This window comes from Salvia hispanica, chromosome 3 (genome assembly GCF_023119035.1).
Source record: "Salvia hispanica cultivar TCC Black 2014 chromosome 3, UniMelb_Shisp_WGS_1.0, whole genome shotgun sequence".
NCBI lineage: Eukaryota > Viridiplantae > Streptophyta > Magnoliopsida > Lamiales > Lamiaceae > Salvia > Salvia hispanica.
This window is the reverse complement of record NC_062967.1, coordinates 49,659,641-49,677,693: the sequence shown is the minus strand read 5'-3', so window position 1 is coordinate 49,677,693 and position 18,053 is coordinate 49,659,641. Positions and strand designations below refer to the sequence as shown.

General features: G+C 35.8%; 3 protein-coding genes across 4 annotated transcripts; 1 reads left to right on the top strand and 2 right to left on the bottom strand.

Annotated features, from left to right (window-relative positions):
• Nucleotides 1-3,785: 3,785 nt before the first annotated feature.
• Nucleotides 3,786-8,819, bottom strand: LOC125216577 (phosphomevalonate kinase, peroxisomal). The gene is made up of 11 exons (XM_048118330.1): nucleotides 8,613-8,819; nucleotides 8,188-8,242; nucleotides 7,903-8,053; nucleotides 7,329-7,426; nucleotides 7,047-7,153; nucleotides 6,907-6,959; nucleotides 6,256-6,642; nucleotides 5,960-6,064; nucleotides 5,238-5,465; nucleotides 4,661-4,783; nucleotides 3,786-4,250 (listed from the first exon to the last, which is right to left on the bottom strand). Exons 2-11 carry the CDS (start codon nucleotides 8,193-8,195, stop codon nucleotides 3,984-3,986), a joined length of 1,527 nt encoding a protein of 508 aa, XP_047974287.1. The 5' UTR covers nucleotides 8,196-8,242; nucleotides 8,613-8,819; the 3' UTR covers nucleotides 3,786-3,983.
• Nucleotides 8,820-9,290: 471 nt separating this feature from the next.
• Nucleotides 9,291-11,851, top strand: LOC125212618 (vacuolar protein sorting-associated protein 25). Its single transcript, XM_048112829.1, has 6 exons — nucleotides 9,291-9,471; nucleotides 10,239-10,378; nucleotides 10,835-10,888; nucleotides 10,961-11,049; nucleotides 11,133-11,208; nucleotides 11,636-11,851. Exons 1-6 carry the CDS (start codon nucleotides 9,413-9,415, stop codon nucleotides 11,755-11,757), a joined length of 540 nt encoding a protein of 179 aa, XP_047968786.1. The 5' UTR covers nucleotides 9,291-9,412; the 3' UTR covers nucleotides 11,758-11,851.
• Nucleotides 11,852-13,655: 1,804 nt separating this feature from the next.
• LOC125214763 (protein IWS1 homolog 1-like) lies at nucleotides 13,656-17,645 on the bottom strand. Of its 2 annotated transcripts, XM_048115906.1 has the most exons (12): nucleotides 17,526-17,645; nucleotides 17,270-17,442; nucleotides 16,563-17,043; nucleotides 16,013-16,129; nucleotides 15,597-15,817; nucleotides 15,337-15,466; nucleotides 15,190-15,252; nucleotides 14,888-14,965; nucleotides 14,529-14,617; nucleotides 14,378-14,434; nucleotides 14,106-14,259; nucleotides 13,656-13,994 (listed from the first exon to the last, which is right to left on the bottom strand). In XM_048115906.1, exons 2-12 carry the CDS (start codon nucleotides 17,287-17,289, stop codon nucleotides 13,896-13,898), a joined length of 1,509 nt encoding a protein of 502 aa, XP_047971863.1. In that variant the 5' UTR covers nucleotides 17,290-17,442; nucleotides 17,526-17,645; the 3' UTR covers nucleotides 13,656-13,895. The 2 variants fall into 2 exon arrangements, with proteins under 2 accessions (XP_047971863.1, XP_047971862.1); XM_048115905.1 differs by having other exon boundaries at nucleotides 17,270-17,564.
• Between the last annotated feature and the right edge of the window lie 408 nt (nucleotides 17,646-18,053).

Below are 18,053 nucleotides of genomic sequence, written 5' to 3'. Positions count from 1 at the left end.
GTTAGAAAAATAAAATAAAATAAATACCACTCCATTAAGATAAAAATTACGTATATCGTCTGTAGTTTGAATTGGACTTATGTTAGAAATACTGATTTGACATCAAATTTTAAAAGAAAGTTGTTTATACTCTAAATCCCTCTCTTTCTTATAGATATTTTCCTCAAATACTTGAAATTATATTTCAAAAATTTATGTTGTAAATTTATCCAAAATAAATAATAGAATAATTTCCATAGTATTTAGTACTACTTGGGTGGAAAATTTAGGAAAATATCATATTTAGTATATCTGGGTGGAAAGTCCAAAAATGCTCTTAATGACTTTGGGGCATTTTGGCTTAAAAGATGTGACTTTTTAGATACCAAAAAAGCTATAAAAATTCTACAAACACTATCCATGTTAATTAAGATCTTAGAGTATTTATGTACTCCCTTCGTCCCACAAAAAATGTCATATTTGTGGGACGGCACGAGATTTTATGATGTTTTATTTTGTGTGTTAAATGGAAAGAGAAAATACAATTTTTATATTCATGTGAGAGAGAACTTTTTTCAAAAAGGGAAATATGACATCTTTTATGAGATAAATTAAAAAGGAAAGTGTGACATCTTTTGTGGGACGGAGAGAGTAGTTAACTTTAAAAAAACACTACTAATTGTCATACTAATTTGTAAAAAATTGGTACAAATTTCAATTAAAACCTTAAACAAAGTCAAATGCAAATTTAGTATTTATTTGAAACAAATTAAAGTTCATTTTGATATAAATACTGTAGTTTACTAATTTTTTAAAAAGTTAACCCTTTATTTTTACGACTAAATTTTACCACTAAATTTTTAGTTAGCAATTACTAGTAAGATTAATTACACCCTAATTAGAGTGTATAATTCCATATTAGTAATAGATATAATTAGGATTCATTATATTATAAATTTTTATAACGGGATATTGATTTCTAAAATTATAAATTTTTGATAAAATTAGATATTTTCCCCAAATTCAAATCTTATTGCAAAATAGTAAATTTCGCACAAAATCAATTTTCCCTCAACTTATGTGAAATTCACTTATAAGGGATAAATTTATTATTTTTTCAATCAAATTTTAAGTTCATGAAAAATATCAAATTAAGCAAAAAGTTTGTATATCGTTATTATGAACCAATAAATTTAATTAAATTTATTCCTTTTCATTTCTTACTCAAATTTTCCTTTTTTAATTATATCCATTCCATATTTAATTCTTTTTATTACGTCAAATGTGTTAAATCAAATATTTGGTGTAATCAGATATTTTATCTTAAAAGAAAATTTATGTAATCTTCATGATGAAAATTGAGACGACTCGCACGATGGACTAGGCTAACTTCATCAAACGTACTGCCGAGAGTGAAGAGTCGGGGATCATGGATGCATGGCCCGTGCAACGATTTTGCATGAGCACACGACACGTGTGGTGCACAAGAAGAGGAATCATAACAAAGCACTAGTAGACCCCAAGTAGGGTATCAAACCAACCACTTGGTCGAGTCGAGCTCATTGTTTGAATTTCAAAGACAGAAAATTGCACTTGATCGAGTGGCTCGCGATTAGAAGCCACTCGACCAAGTCAAATAATGGTGAGTCAACAATAATTTACTTATGATAGGAGTAATATTTAAAGGATAATTTGCCATACTTTATATTTCTGACTAAAAAATTGCGGTTGATAGATATGTTTCATGATGTAGTTTTCTGTCTCATTCAGGCGACTCCTTGAGTTGATGTAATTTAATTTCATATTTGTAGGGATGGAGTTGCCAACACAACGTAGGGAACCTGCAAAATGGTTTTTACCATCCAAAAAATTGCTAACTAAAATGTGTCTCTTTGATGAAATATCACCCCGCTTTATATTACCTTCGTTCCATAGTAATGGAGGCGTTTCTTTTCGGCACAGAGATTAAGAAAAATTGTGTTAGGTGAGTTAAGTAAAGGGAGAATAAAGTGGAAAATGAAAAAGGTAGAGAGATGAAGAGAGAAAAAAGTAAGAGAGAGAGAGTAAAGTAGGTGTGGAAAAATGTGTAGACTTTTATTAAAAAAGGAAATGATTCTATTATTATGAACATACCAAAATGACAAAATAACTCTATTACTATGGAACGGGCGAAGTATTAGTACTATATGTCAAGATCATCGTCAATGTCACTCACAATTCAAAATATTTCTCGACTTTGTAGAGCAAAGTCCAAATGAAAAAGTCGAATTCATTTGGCTGCTAGTTTGACAATTACTCTACTGCACTATTTTAGTAATAAATGAAGAATCTTAACAATTCTAGTAGGATATAGTCTCACTTTTAATTAATACTGGTAGGATATGGTCTCTCTTTTAACTTAGCACAAGTTTTTATAAAATGTGAAGAACTTATAATAGTATAAAAAATTAATGGGATGTGATTCTCAATTTTTTTTATATACTCACTACGTCCAACTATAAATAAGTCATATTTTATTTTAGTAAAAGAAATAACACAATTTATACTCTATCACTTTATTCTATATGGTATTCATTTCTTTACTTTATTTTTTCTCATACTTTCTTCTTTCTTCATTTAACTCATTAAATAATATTTCAAAATATTATATCCAAATTTTATAATAAAATATGAATGTAGTAAGCTAGTGGAGTGCGAAATCCAATAGGCAATAATAACTAATGAAATAGGAAAATTTTAACTGTATAGCATTTATTTATGGTAAAAATGAGACTATGATAAAAAAAATGCGGTAAAAAATAGGATTGTGTTTCGTCTGATATCAGAAATGATATTGTGAAAAGATATTTTATTTTGTTTTATATGCTACATTAAATTTTATGTTCCAATGTCAGGGGAAAAAAGAAAAAGATGTGGAGAACATGTAGAGGACCACATGAAATAAATGTACACAAACAAGCAATACAACCTTGATGTTTACAGTTGCATTATTGTCATAATTGCTTCTGCCCCACTAACACCATTGTACTATCGAAACTTATTATATACATCATGTTTGATTTAATTTAGGGGATAATTAGGCACACTTACAACATCATTATTAAGATAAGATGCTCATGTCTTTTTACTCCACTGCAGAAACACAATCAATAACAAAATCTACACTCCTTTACTCATAATTTTAGTCTGACTTTTAATTGATTGATATGTAAGTCTCATAAACTGATCTAGTGGCAATTTTAGGCTTTAGTGATTCTTGACGTCGAAATTTTAGTTGGTATCTAATCTATCTATGTCATTTTTACGTATATAAATTCAATGACATGAAAAATATGAAGCAATTGCATTTTCTCACCCTTGAGAAGAATAGTAGGAGTATTAAGTATTTGCCCATCAAATTAAATGATTCAGTGTATGTAAGTAATGAATGCTAGTACTTATAAGCTTTCTTTGTAAATAAAATAGGATTCGATTCTTGATTTTTACCATGTCCCACCTTATGATTATGAATTAGTATCTGCAAATTAGCAGATGAATTAGTCACTAGAACTGATTTTACCTTTGAAAATAATATGAACTCACACCTATTTCCTTTACCTTAGTAAAAGATTTTTTAAGCATATATATCTCTCTGTCGTGCAAGTGCTTAATATGCATCCATGTGAGATGCGTATTTTAATAAGGGAGAAAATATGATAAATATGTGTGGCCATGTGATTACGTACCAACAAGGGTAACCCAAGAAGACAATTGTTCTTCATAATTTCATATTCATTTTATATGGAGTAAAATAAATAGTAGTAGTGTTGAAAATGCACATGGAACATCTCATACAAATTATTATTGTAAAATACAACAGAAATGTTCTGTTTCCTTATTATCTTGCAACAAACACAATATTTTAACAGTGGTAATAAGTTAAAATCCTGTATCAAACTCACTGAAATTTAGCTACCTGAGTTTCAAATGACAATACCGGTAAAAGAAGTAACAAACATTTAACTTCACTTGATTCGAAGGGCAGAAACCGCACCAGTTATTTCTGTTGCCCGAGGGTCGTTGCTTTCCAAGGAAACTCCGCGAGGGTCCTCTCTTACTAGCAAGGCGAGCACATTGAGGGAGCTCCAGACTTTGACCACGTTGCTGCCCGACTCCCCCAAGGTCACAGCAAAGACTGCATCAAATCCACCTGCACCAGGAACACCAGCCAACAGAACACCTTCCATATTCATCGTTGTATCCAGCAGTTGAGTTTGTGACTGGGGCTCAATCTGGGAGAGGTATACACCGCGGGAAAAAGGGTCAACCAGATATGAAGAAGTTTGAATGGTAAAGTCAATGTACAATGCATACTAGCAGAAGGACGAGTCGAACTCATCATTAGATAGCCGACTTTGATAGAAGATGAAAAAGCTTCAGATTCAAGTGCAATGCATGGTATTGGGATATAATCTTTCCATTTAAATATATTGGTTAGTCTCTTCTGATGCATGTGTAAATGGGTAGATACTTCTACAAAAAGTCGTATAAGAATCTAAGCAAAACATTGGTGGATAAACTAACATAGAATTTTACAAACAAGCAGTTCTGAGATCAACTTATAAATCTATTATATTCATTTAAAACAAATGATTAAAATAAACTCAAAATGCCCCAGGGCATAAAAAATAGAAGAGCTTACGGGAATCCCAGCTGCCTCGCCCATCTTGCGCATGTTACACCTGATAGCAAGCATGGCATCTCGAGCTCCTAGTAATGCTTTAACAACTTCTAATTGATTTGGTTCAGGAGCTTCATCTCTCCACTGTTAAGAGAGTAGCCAGAAACATTATTAGTGAAAGAAGTCATGCTTCTACAGATCCAAGCTTTATGGCTAATTATGTACACATTCCATACTCAGCAAAAGATTTAGTGAAGTACTACATGATACATTCCAGTGCAAGTGTGCAACACTGATTATAATAATACTCTGATTCTATCTGATGGAATAAAGAATACTCCCTCCGTCCCAAGGTATTAGACCAACTTTCCCTTTTGGGATGTCCCAACATATTAGACTCATTTCCTTTTTTAGCAAAAAGCATCTATCTTATTTTATTCTCCACCTACTTTTTTCTCTCTTCTCTCCCCTACTTTTTCCCTCTCTCATACTTTACTCTCTCCATTTTAACTATTTAAATATCAATTCCTTAAATCGTGTGACCAAAAGAAGTGAGTCTAATACTCCGGGACGGAGGGAGTACTAGCTAAGTCAGTACCTTTTCGGATGTGACAGTGCTGCATTTGATAATGGTATATTTATAATCATCAATGTTTATTTCTGCCAATTTGCTCAAGGTTTTGAGGTGCATCTCAAGAGCAGAATTAGCTTCTGACAACTTCTTCCATGTTTCAAGGGAATTTTGAGGGTCTGACTTTTGCCACTTCTTTACAGCACCGACCATTGACGGTGTTGATGATCCACCACTTCCTGGCTCTCCAAGTAACTGGAAGAGAATAACAATTATGCAGTGATACAAAGAAGATTGCCAGGAACTTCATGCTAAAATAAATGCATCGAACAGCATTCCTGGTTTTTCAAGTGCATGTGCAGGATATCGAATATGGACATCTTAACTATTTTTTGAGGGTCGTTGAGTCAATAATATCCATACCATATAAAGCAATAAAAAATACTTGAAATAGAGTGCATGAATGCTCGTTTAGGATAATAAGAAATCCAAGTTTAGGAACCTGATTGTATCTGGTCGGCAGAGTATCTGACTTGGAAAGACAAAGGTCTAAGTGCATTGCGCGGGAGTACCTTATAGCAAGTGCCAACTACTAACTAAGGTTCAACAGTAATATGCACAAAACAATACAGCCATTTAATGGGAAAGTCGGGGTATCGTTCCCGATACCATCATACCAGTAGTAGATAAGCATTTATATTAGCATTATATCATCAATCATCATATGCTATACATATTATGGAACTTACTAAAGTCATCATTGGGGGTAATGAAAATTTAGTCCTCTCATGATCCCAATTAGCTTTTAGCACATTCCCTATGGCCTCTTCAATTGGAGTCCCTCGACCAGCATCCTGCATTTTAGTAGTGAATTAATTATACATATAACACACCATGTTTAGCATTCATCTTAGCTACACCATCAATGCTCTCTGACTCTCTGAGGCAGGTGAATAGTAACCACAAACATGCTTTTATACACAGCTCCAAATTCAAAATTCCACCCTAGAGTAAAATCATTGGGCTATAACAGAACATTGAATACCTGAGCAGAAGAAAGTACTTCTGGTGAAAATCTGACATACCGCTGACTACCATAAACAGCAGAGCTCACATCAAAACCACTACCAACTTTACCCTGCGCTATACAGTGAGCTGTTTGAGCGATAACGTGCACGACATCCAGGTCTGCGGAAACTCTATCCCCTTCAAGAGGACCACTGAACTCTGAGGGGAGACTGACAACTCCAAGGTAATGAAGTAAAGCAGCGACAACAGCAGTCGTCATAGCTGCTGACGAGCCCAGCCCTGTTTTGGCAACTTCAGGCTTGCTCTTTTGTCCATTTGATTCCTCCTCATTGAATGCAATTGAAGTAAAAGGAGGAAGTGAAGCCAATGATTCGGAGGTCAATGGTAGGCCACGTGCTTCAATCTGCATAAGGCACAACATAGCTGACATTTCCATACTAAAAAATAGACAGAAATGAGCTCGCCAAGGTGCTGCTCTTACAGTAAAGATGCTTCTCAATGAAAAAAAATAGTGATCTTGCAGCTATGTAAAAAATATTCGCATTCAGATACCCAAGAACTGACCATTAAAATGAAAATTCAACTGTATTTGACATTAAGTTGAAGGACAAACTAGTAAAAAGCCCCAACGAAAAAATCCAGAGGAATCACTGCAGAAACAAATTACCTGATTCCTATATGAATAGAACTCATTGCAACCTAATATAGTAATGTCAAGACCTGCATCACTAAGCCAGAACCGGCATTAGAACTTTGGAGATCTATTAAAAACAAATGCAATATCCAATGCTCCGTATCAGACTTTACCTCGCAACAAAAGTTTTTGCAACTCATCCTTCTTAGGTTGATCAAACGTGGCACAAGCCGCTGCTACAACATATTGCAGTGCATATTCAACAAACGGATTCCTATCACTGAAGTTGGAGAAGCCAAAAACTCTCGTCAGTAATTAGCCATGCTTATCTACCTACGTTTTTGTGCATATGATGATAATTGGAGGAACTCTGATATAGTTTCCAGTTATGAGTACACCCACAATTTACAGACTAATGTTATCGGAGAGAAATACAGACGGATACAGTGTTTCACCTAGAGGATACACTCTGTAGCTGGAGATTCTTGAGCGACAATTTGTACATAATTTCTCTTCCCATCTGAGGAGACGTCAGTTTCACATCTGTCCATGCCTGGAACACAATGTTGAATAGCATAACCATTTGATAGAAGGTAGGAAAAAGGATATCACACTTTGTTCCTCAGATTCTTGGGTTAAACAGATGTAAACAATATAAAGAATGCATGCCAACTTCAAAAAAAAAGCATTTAATCAAGGACGACACTCATTAATCATAGCTCGCCATGAAGTTTCTCAAACATAATGCACAACCAGACCTAACTTTCGTACCTGTTAACAGCAAAGAGCAACATTCTAAAGCTAATGGCCAAACCACAAACCTTGCAACATATAGAAAATCTAAAACGAGTTCCACTGTAATCTATTTGAACTGATGAATAAGCACATATCCCTCAGAGTCTAAAGATATCCCAAGAAAAAATTTGCAGGATATGAAGATTCATCATAGTTTTCAACCAACAACGACAATATCATTTCTCATCTTTAACAAGAACACCAATAAATATGCAGACAGAGAGTGTCACATACCCATGCCCAACTGTCGGGTTTAATTTCCTCATAAAGCGGTTTTACAATTGCATAGAATCGAGCATTTGTACTCAGCACAATCCCAGCATTAGGCCTCTCCAAAACAAGGTAGCCTCCAGTCATTAAAACCTTCCCCGGAGCAGAAGCAACTCTACGGATCATCAATCACAACCAATACACTCACATTTATGGACATGACAAACCCAAAATGTAAAATGAAGGTAAAAATATGTTTATCATACTGAAATTGCAAAAAAAAAAAAAAAGCTTAAGAGGATGACTCACACTGCCATTTTTCACAAATCACCACTTTGTGCGATCTTCGAATTTCGGATTGTACCTGAGCAGAGCAACAGTTGAATTCAGATGCATATTAACAAGAGCAAACAAACACGATTGAACAAAAAGGTAATTTCATTCCACTGAGGAACAATAAAATCAAACTCAAAATAAGTAACGTCGATTAATTAAATTTGTTTCTTCAATCACTTCCCAAATCAGGTAAACGCTAAGTCACATTAAACTGAACATTAGCTCCGTCCATTGATTGATTGAAGAATCAAGGGATGCTGTAGATTGTTAAATTAAGCCGTGATTCAACTAGAAAAAGGTTTTCTTGCCGATCAATGACAGGTAGATCACATACTAACATGAATGATACCAAAAATAAGCATCTGGAGAGAGAGAGAGAGAGAGGGGGGGGGTAGTACCGGATTTGGTGGGAGCAGTGATGTGGGAATGAAGGCGACGATAACAACCAAGTAAGAGCAGCAGTCTTTATGAGTGTGTAAATTTTGACATTTTAGTATTGGGATTTATGACTTTCAAACTTGTACAGCTTATTCAGCGGCCCAATTTCCCACTTTATTGCATCCACCATTTCATGCTGGAGTGGTGTGCTATCTTCCTTAAAAAATATGATTGGAAAATTATCAGAGGCATTTCATCGAACGCCTTGAATCCGAAATTTAGAGTGTAATAGCCTAATAGGTAAAAGGTGGACTGATTTTCAAGAGGTGGTTAATTAGCTTTAGCTTATAATTTGATGAGAGGAATTCTATACTAACGCATTTGGAGTACATCATTTTCATTAACTAATCTTATCAAATTTAGGAGTAATTCACAACGTATGGTAAAAAATAATTTAAATTATAAGTTTTCTGTTAGTTTTTAACTCTTATTTAAATTAAATAGAAATTATTATTGCGCAACTTATAGTAGGAGGAGAAAATAATTTCACTTACAATTTACTAAATTCCAGTTAGAATTTAATTAAAAATTTAAATAGAGCGTTGGTAGTATCAATCAACTAAATTTTGTCTACTGTAAAAAAATTAATTCTACTATAATGAAACATTCTTAAAAATTAATCTAAAATATAAAATTCAAACCTTTAGGCGAGTTCTGCCTTCTTCGATCGATATCACGGAAAAAAGAATACGCTTTCGACTGTCGAAGGTTTTGGAGTTTTTGAGTTTAGAATTGAATTGGGAGACAAAGAGCAACGGATATGCAGACGTTGGGTGAATTCAAGCTGCCTCATTTCTTCAATTACCCTCCCTATTTCACGTAATACTTCTACTATCTTCTTTTGATATCTTTTTTTTATCAGTATTAGTTTTTGTTTTCGCCTTGGCAGAGTTTGGGGATGATATATGGTTTGATTTTTTATTTTTTTTTATCAGAATGTATATTGTCGTGTTATTTTGTTTTATAAATTGCGAGACTGATTTGGGATTTTCTCAGCTTGGATTGAGCAATGAAAATTTGATAACACTGGAGAAAAGGGGAAAAGTTAGGGATTTTCACTAGTTGAATTAATACAAGAATTGTGATCTGCTAAGATAGTTTCGATTCAGCTAGTTTGACATCTGTTATCAATTCCATTGATTGTAATGATGTGTAATGCGATTTTTCGAGATTGTTGCTTGGAGACTCGTCTCTTTAGAACTTGTGTAGTTTCGTCTTAGTAGGGAGTAGTCTCGATGGATGCTTGAATTCTATGGAAAATGTTCAACAATTCTACGAGGAAAATTTCTTAAGATGCTTGACTTTAGGCACTGGCATTGCCATAAATTTATTTTCTGTCGACTGAATGGAGCAGTAATACTTTCCTTGTTCTCAGTGGAAATAGTCATATGAATGTTGAGGAAAGACAGAATTCCTTATACAGAAATTTTGTGTAGCTAGTGAGGCTGCTTAAACCTTTTTATAGTTTTACGTGGTGTCAATGGATACTGAGTGTGTCATAGTTTTAGTAGTGTTTGCTTTATTGGGAGATCTTCGGGTGATGAGCTTTGGATTTTTTGGCATTTAAATTTTTTCAATTACTGTAGTTTGCAGCCAGTGAAGGACACCAGGGAGAAGCAGATACAGCTCTGGAAGGAGCTGATACTCGAATATTGTCGGACACACAAAATCTTTGTGGTTGGACTCGATGAAGACTTCCCACTGTTTAGCAATCAAGTGATTGAAAGTGAGAATTATTCTTGTGGTTTTGTTTCTTGAATGTATTGATTAAACTGTATCGGAATTTGTTGTCTTCTCTAAAAGCAAACAGCTTAGAATGTTGAATTACTGTGGTTTTTGAGAATCGGATAGTTGCTTGTTATTTGCACTACTACTGATGTTGAGATAAAAAACTGAATAAGGGAGCTCGCTTTATGTCTTAATTAGAAGAAGCTGTAGTATTTTGTAGGAGTATCCGACTATGTCAAGTACTATTTTATCAAGGTCAAGCTGGTTAAAATGTTGACAAATCCCATAGAAAATATGCTTATTAGCTCCCTATACTTGATCAATTATTAATATCCGTATTAAATACAAGAGAGCTATGCATGAACTGATTTTTCACATACCAAATCTCGTTTTCCTATTTATTAGTAATACATTTTACATTTCCAATGTAGTGATATGCTTGTGATCTGTGCAGGATCCCTAAGTCATGAAGCTAGGGAGGCATTTCTCTCAGCTCTAGTATCAGAAGGTATGTTTTCATTTTGCTATTTTGCTATTTGATGAAAGCTCTTGTTTGATCACTATAAGTTCTACTTGACAGGACGTGCCGAATGGTTGGATAAGAGTCATAGAAAATGTCTCCTCCTCTGGCATCGCATACCTGATTGGGCCGACCTTATAATAAGCTTTGTGAGTATTGCTAATCCTTTTGCCCCTTAAAATTATCTCACGAGTTTGTTTTGAGCATGATTCTTCTCGTTACCTTTTATTAGGTTAGGGATAATGGACTTGAAGACAGTGTGATGACTGTTGAGGAAATACGTTCAGGAATTGAGTCTCGAGGGACAGGTAAACTTCCCGTTTTCGCCATGGCAGGAAACACATTGTTTGGTGGTTTAAATATCCACACAACGTAACCAGGCAAATGCAATATAATCAACGCTGAGTTATCTGATTGTCGGTCACATAAGATGATATCGTGCAAGTCCTCTTTAAATAACGTTTTACCTAAGACTTGCCTCTCCTGTTGTTAAAAAAATGATAGTTGGATAACAGGATAAGTCATCAGGTGATCCGACGTTTAGAGTGATACCTTGTAGAATTATATGTCCTCCACAATCTAGTGAATACTATCTTGCCAAGTCAATCTTCCTTCTATCACTCAGAAAGAAACAGAAACGTTATAGGTTATATTATGTGCAACAGTTCTCACAATAAGAAGTTTTATTTCAACGACACCGTATATATATCTCTGATATAACTGTGGTGCATGCAGAGCTTCATGGAATGGACCGTACTATTCTTATGCGAGCCCTAAAACACCTAGAACACAGGGGGAAGCTCGCGATCTTCAAAGGGACTTCTGCCGATGATGAAGGCGTCAAGTTTTCCATATAGTTTGTGTAATTGCATAAATGATTGGACTTGTTGTGGAAACTGGATTCTGTCAAATTTTTATAGTTAACGGATGTATCAGTCTCCCCTTCTGTAATTCTGTTTATTTCGCAAGAGAGAAATAGCAGAAATGATAATGATAATGCAGAATTTTAGTTTGTTAAATAAAGAGTAAAGGCCAAAATTGGTCCTGAACATATAGTCATTTTACGTTTTTGGTCCTAAACATTATCTTTTGGATTTTTTGGTTCTCGACATATGTAAATTTGATCATTTTGGTCCTGAACATATAAAAATTTGATCATTTTGGTCCTCCGTCAATATTTCCGTTAAAAAACTAACGGTCAGCGAGTTTAATCTAGATTTTGACCAAATTAGACTTTTAATTCTAAATTATTACTCCCTAATTAATTTCCTAATTATTTTAATAAATATTTAATTAAAATTAGAAGTAAATAATATTAAAAAAATAGAAATCCTCTTCTTCTCCGTCCACTGCGACTCCTTCTCCGGCGGCGACCACCGCAAGCTGAGCACCAAATTCTCTGGCGAGATCATCCTCCGCAACAAGCAGCTCGGGCTCCACGAGTACAAATTCCTCCTCAAGACCATTGTCAGCTCCGGCATCGGCGAGGAGACCTACGTCCCCTAGATGGTCTTCGACGGCCGCGAGTCCCCCCCCCCCCCACCCTCTCCGACGGCCTCCTCGAGATGGACGAGTTCTTCCTCGACAGCATCCCCGCCCTCCTCCGCCGCACCGCCGTCCCCCCCTCCTCCGACATCGACCTCCTCGTCGTCAACATCTCCATGCTCTCCTCCGCCCCCTCCCCGCCGCCCGCATCATCAATTTATACAATCTGAGACACAACGTGAAGGTCTACAACCTCGCCGGGATGGGCTGCAGCGCCTCCATCATCGCCATCAACATCGTCGAAAACATCTTCAAAATGCAAGCAAATTCAACAGCAATGATCGTCACATCCAAATCCCTCAACCCCAACTGGTACATGGGAAACGACAGCTCTAAAATGCTCGCAAACTGCCTCTTCCGCACTGGTGGATGCGCCCTCATCCTCACCAACAAGCCGGCTCTATCGAAAAAGGCGATGTTGAAGCTGAGGACCCTCGTCCGGACCCAATCGGGCTTGAGCTCAACGGTCTTTCCGGCGTCGGAAAGAGCTTCGATGAATTGGTGGAGGGAAGCGTAGGCGGCGGAGAGGTTGGAGTAGAGGACGTGGTTGGAGGGGGAGAGGTTGCCGGAGGAGAAGGCGGCGTTGCTTTGGCTTCGTCGGCCATAATTTAGATGATTTTAAATGAATAATTATTAAAATAATTAGGGAATAATTAGAGAATTAATTAGGGAGTAAAAATCAGAATTAAAAGTTTAATTTGGTCAAAATCGGGATTAAACCTGTTGACCGTTAGTTTCTAACGGAAATATTAACGGATGACCAAAATGATCAAATTTTCATATGTTCATGACCAAAAAATCCAAAAGATAATGTTTACGACCAAAAACGTAAAATGAGCATATGTTCAGGACCAATTTTGGCTTTTACTCTTAAATAAATTAAAACAACAAAGTTTTGATTGGAACATAAGTTTTATTTTATTCACATTGGTATTGATTTTCTTTGTAGGAGAACAATCAGAAAAATTTAAAGTATAGTAATTGTATTCAAAAAATAAGTTCGGAGGAAAAACTAAAAAATGTTTTAAGTTTGTGTATTGCCCCTAATAGTAATAGAATTATATTGGACCTTAAATGTAATACTAAACCGATATTGTTTTAATTTTTCTCTCAAATTAAATAAAATAGGTTAACCATGAAGGCCTTAGTAACTGACTTTACAAAGTAAATTTCCTCAGCAATCTACTTGATCAAAATTAGACAGACTGTATAAAAACAAAATTTAATCATTCCGTTAAAAGAGAAATAATAAAAGTAGCATAAAAAGATTACGTCTCCAGTATCCAATTCCAGGATGGGAAGGATACATATCATACAACACATTATTGGAGATTGATGAACACAACAAACACTTCCTCTAACGCATTTCATCCTAGGCAAGAAACTGGTTACTCCCAGCAACGCACCATGTTCCCTTGACCTCGTCCTAATTAATACCCGAATGAGAGGATTACAGATATTTCACCATGCCACGACCCTCCACGCTGAGCTTTGTAGCCTGCAGTTGCTTCCGCTTAGGCGCTTTCAGCTGTTGCAGCTTCTTGTTCATCTGCAGATATAAAACAAGGGATTACATAGCAACAATATCTTCAACCTTACATTCTTTTTGAGAATTGCCATTCCATCTGAGAGTTGCTTGTTTAATGAAAGAATTACCAACCTTGGCCCTACGCTGATCTTGTACCATTTGTTTAGCACGGGCTCGCACTGCTTCTGGGTCAACCTTGGATTGAGGACGGACCATAAAGTCCATGGACATTGCTTCAGGCCTAGAGGCATGTTGCCTCGAAGAAGACTGACTAGATTTTCGCTCCCTACGCATTGATACTTTACATCAGCAGATAATTTGATTCGAACATCGTGATAGTAATAAACAGGTTGAAGTTGCGATGCAAAAAAGGAAGCAACAGCCACAATGCAACTAATTCTTACTGCGAAAAATCTAGGTCATCATCCCGCGACGCCCTTCCTGCTGCATTATTCACTGCCCTGTTGAAGATCAACAAGAGAAATTAGTTGGCAGTGCTGATTGAGTTTTCAAACATATAGAGTAACTCCATTTACAGGGTATATAAAAATTTACTTTTTTGCAGGTGTCCTCCTGTAACTTCTTTCATCCTCAAAGTTTTTCATGTCTTCAAACCTTGTGCTCTTATTGAAAATTGGCCGGCTCTGTATGAATTACATCCAGGAAGTCAATGTGACTAGTTAGTAATAACAAGCAACTGACAGATGATGCACTTTTCTCAAATAGTACAAGCAAACATGTGTTCATTTCATTTAGATGCAGAATGGTTCAGCATCTTCTCAGGGGAAAAAAAAATCAGAAATAAAAGGTTCAACTTCGGACCATAACAAAACCAGTAAATATCAATTTTCAAGCACTAACAATCGAGGAGTGACAAATTCTTCAATGAAACAAGAGAATAATAGCTATTTTACCCATTTATCCACCAACTCCTTAGCAAGTTTCCGGTTGGCAGTAGTTTCCTCATCAACCTTTGACAAAAACATAATAACCTGCCAAAATGTGATTCAGCATCAGCTTAATCCCCAAGCTAGCCAGCAAGCACATATACATAAATGCAGATCAGAAAGAACATGTATTTTGAATGACAATAGACAAAATAGAGAAAGAAAATCTTCTTGCCAGATCAACCATTCACTCTCAACAGGTATTAATAGTTTAATACTAGTAGACAAAATTTAAAGATATGAGAATATAAATTGAAGCTAACCCTGACCTTGCCAAGACCACTCTTTTTTAGTTGTTCTTTGCGGTCATATTGCTCCAAGTCAATTGGGAACTGCAGTAGCACAAACTATTAGCCCCCTAGCTGTTTAAACACATTGAATGAATAACAGTTTTCAAAGAAGAACTAATTACAGACATCATTTAGGATCTTCAGAACAGCAGCACGGACGTTAATGTTTGGTAAGCTTCCATCTGGCAAAGGCTCAAGCCAGTTCTTTAATAGAGTCAAAACTCCATGATCAAGAAACTCTTGCTGGAGTTGCTTTCTGCATGATACTCAATCCTCATTAAAACAACTCTAACTACAATCATATGAGCATGGTATAGGCCAGAAACTTGAAGGGAAACTTATAAGCATAAGAAGAGGCCCAGAATGTTTAAGGGTTAACAACTGACTTGGAGAGAACATCTGTCAGAAGGGAAAGCTTTTTCAACTTATTGATTGCAGGTTTCCCCTGTCTATTTAGCTCAGCATCTTCTTCTGCAACCACCTCGAGCTCAGCCATCACATTCTCAACTAGCAATGCAATTTCAGCCGGACTTTTTTCACTTTTCTTCTTTTTCCTTCCAACCTTAAAAAGATCCTTGATTTCATCATCCTCTTCTCCCTCTTCTGCCTACAAAATAAGGACGCAAGAGAAAAAATTTATAGTTCTGCAAATGCAGAAGAATAAACATATAACAGCAGCAATTTGACTTTCTTTTAGATGTAGGTTTACATTATAGATCTTACAAAGTTAACTTATAACAAAGGAACTGAATATTCGGAACTATAGTACAAGTACATAATCTAAACAAGATGTAATTCAAACCTCAGGAGCTCGACTTGGAGAATGTTCACGGTCACTTGCATAACGGTCAGAAGGATCTACGCCAGTATCATCGATGAAATTATCATCATCCAGAGTCCGAACACCTTCTTGGTCCTCCTGAATAATTTTGGGTGAAAATCAATCAGCATTGAGGATGCATGCCATCAAAACAAAAGAAGAGCAATAATGATGTGCTTAATATTGGGTCAATAAATCGTGAATTCTGCTCATTAAGGTATCAAATTACATATTCATATTCACAAAGTATGATATAATCCAAATTTGGCTAAACACACTATAAAAAGGCAAAACTACAACTTCACAAAATTTCAGTAAATTCACCATGTCCAATAAAAGTTCAAAATCAGATTTATCAAATTCACCCATACAATATAAGTACAATTTAGCAATATCTACCACCAAAGGCTCGTCAATGCATTTCATCCCAACAAGTAGATGGAACACGTGACAATAGCCTACACTACAAGCACCAGTTTAAGAATAGAAACAAATTCAAGAATAAAATAACTGACTAGAAAACGATTCTAACCTCAGAATTGTCGCCCGCAATAGTGTCCCACATCTCTTTCATCTCTGGATCTGCCTCATGATCTTTCATTCTTCCTCCCCCACTCTTCCTAACCTTAAACTTAGTTTCCTTCTCAGCCTTCCTATTTTTCTCCAGAACTCTCAATTTCTCTACATTATCCCTCTTCCTCTTTCCGCCATTGGAGTAATCATCTCTCACCAACCCAGCCACATCATCCCCGCGGCCATAATCCCCACCTAAATCATCATCATCGTCATCATCTAACCCAAAATCTATGGGGCCTGGTTCTTTAACAGCTGATTTTTTTATCAATCTCTTCCGGGGCTTAGAACTCGAGTCGTTGAGCACTGGAGTTGCAGATCTCTCCCTGCGGTCATATACAGAATCCTCTATGTCATCGAAGAGATCGTGAGGCTGCTCCTCTTCAGATCGGACATCATCATCAAAGTCCACCAATGGCTCGCCGTCTTCATCACGGTAGCTAAATTCACCACATAAAAAATGTCAATCAATTATCGTCTAACCCAAATTTAGTACAGAAAAACCCTAATTCACAAACTAACTCGTACATAAACAACAGGCAGCAATAAATCCACAGAAACCCCCAATTCCAAATCAAAACCCTAGCTCTATGCATACACACACAAAATCAATTAAAAAGCCAATTCAACAATCTCAAATCGGGAAATCGGGGGGCCAGAACTTACGCATCGTTCTCGTAAGCCATGATTGAATCTTCGAATCAACAACCCTCTCTCACAGTAGAAGCGAAGGAATTCGCTGAATAAATACGCTTATTGCAATCACAATATAGCGCGCGCGTGTGTGTATATATATAATTGTTGGGGCGATTGTAGCTTTCTTTATTTACTGGGTTTTACTGCGTGAATCAACAAACAGTATGAATCAAAAACAGACGGCAATCGGTGCCGAAGCCGTGAAATTATTGGAAAAATTTATTACCATAAGATTTGATAGATTCGCGGGCACAAAAGGAAACTGATATTGTTTGAATGAAATACTCTCACTACATCTATAATCAATAATCAATAAATATACAAAACTGGAGTTTTAATAAAAATAACAAAAATGCCATTATCTATAATAAATATATAAAAGTGGAATTTTGGTAAAAATAACAAAAATGTCATTATGAATAATGGCATTTTTAATTCATGTAATAATTGACAGAAGTGGATTATAGGAGTTTTATTTGGAGTAGTGGCTATTGATTATAATTGGAAGTGGACCTTTTATTTTAGTGGGAGTAGTAGCTCTTAATTAGTCAAGGAATGTGATAAGACGGTTAAACAATTGTCCATAAAAGAGACTATAATTTGATTTAGTTTGTTTCAATTGTTAACTTTATCGAATTGTTCATTCTTCATTTTCCATGATAGGTAATCAAAATTACTGCTGTTGAATTTTGACAAAAACTTCAAAGTGAATTAATTAGTAGTTGCATTGTTGGTTGCGTTAATTTTCATGTCT

Excerpts from the sequence above, each read along its gene's own strand:
- LOC125216577 (XM_048118330.1), bottom strand. Across the intron at positions 6,960-7,046 it reads GCAAAAACTTTTGTTGCGAG|GTCTTGACATTACTATATTA; the intron begins GTAAAGTCTGAT and ends TTAGTGATGCAG. Across the intron at positions 4,251-4,660 it reads GCGAGGCAGCTGGGATTCCC|ATTGAGCCCCAGTCACAAAC; the intron begins GTAAGCTCTTCT and ends TACCTCTCCCAG.
- LOC125212618 (XM_048112829.1), top strand. The coding sequence starts at position 9,413 with ATGCAGACGTTGGGTGAATTCAAGCTGCCTCATTTCTTCAATTACCCT. Across the intron at positions 10,889-10,960 it reads CTCAGCTCTAGTATCAGAAG|GACGTGCCGAATGGTTGGAT; the intron begins GTATGTTTTCAT and ends TCTACTTGACAG. Across the intron at positions 11,050-11,132 it reads CCGACCTTATAATAAGCTTT|GTTAGGGATAATGGACTTGA; the intron begins GTGAGTATTGCT and ends ACCTTTTATTAG.
- LOC125214763 (XM_048115906.1), bottom strand. The coding sequence starts at position 17,289 with ATGGCTTACGAGAACGATGC. Across the intron at positions 15,253-15,336 it reads TTCTGAAGATCCTAAATGAT|TTCCCAATTGACTTGGAGCA; the intron begins GTCTGTAATTAG and ends GTGCTACTGCAG. Across the intron at positions 14,260-14,377 it reads GATGACCTAGATTTTTCGCA|GGAGCGAAAATCTAGTCAGT; the intron begins GTAAGAATTAGT and ends ATCAATGCGTAG.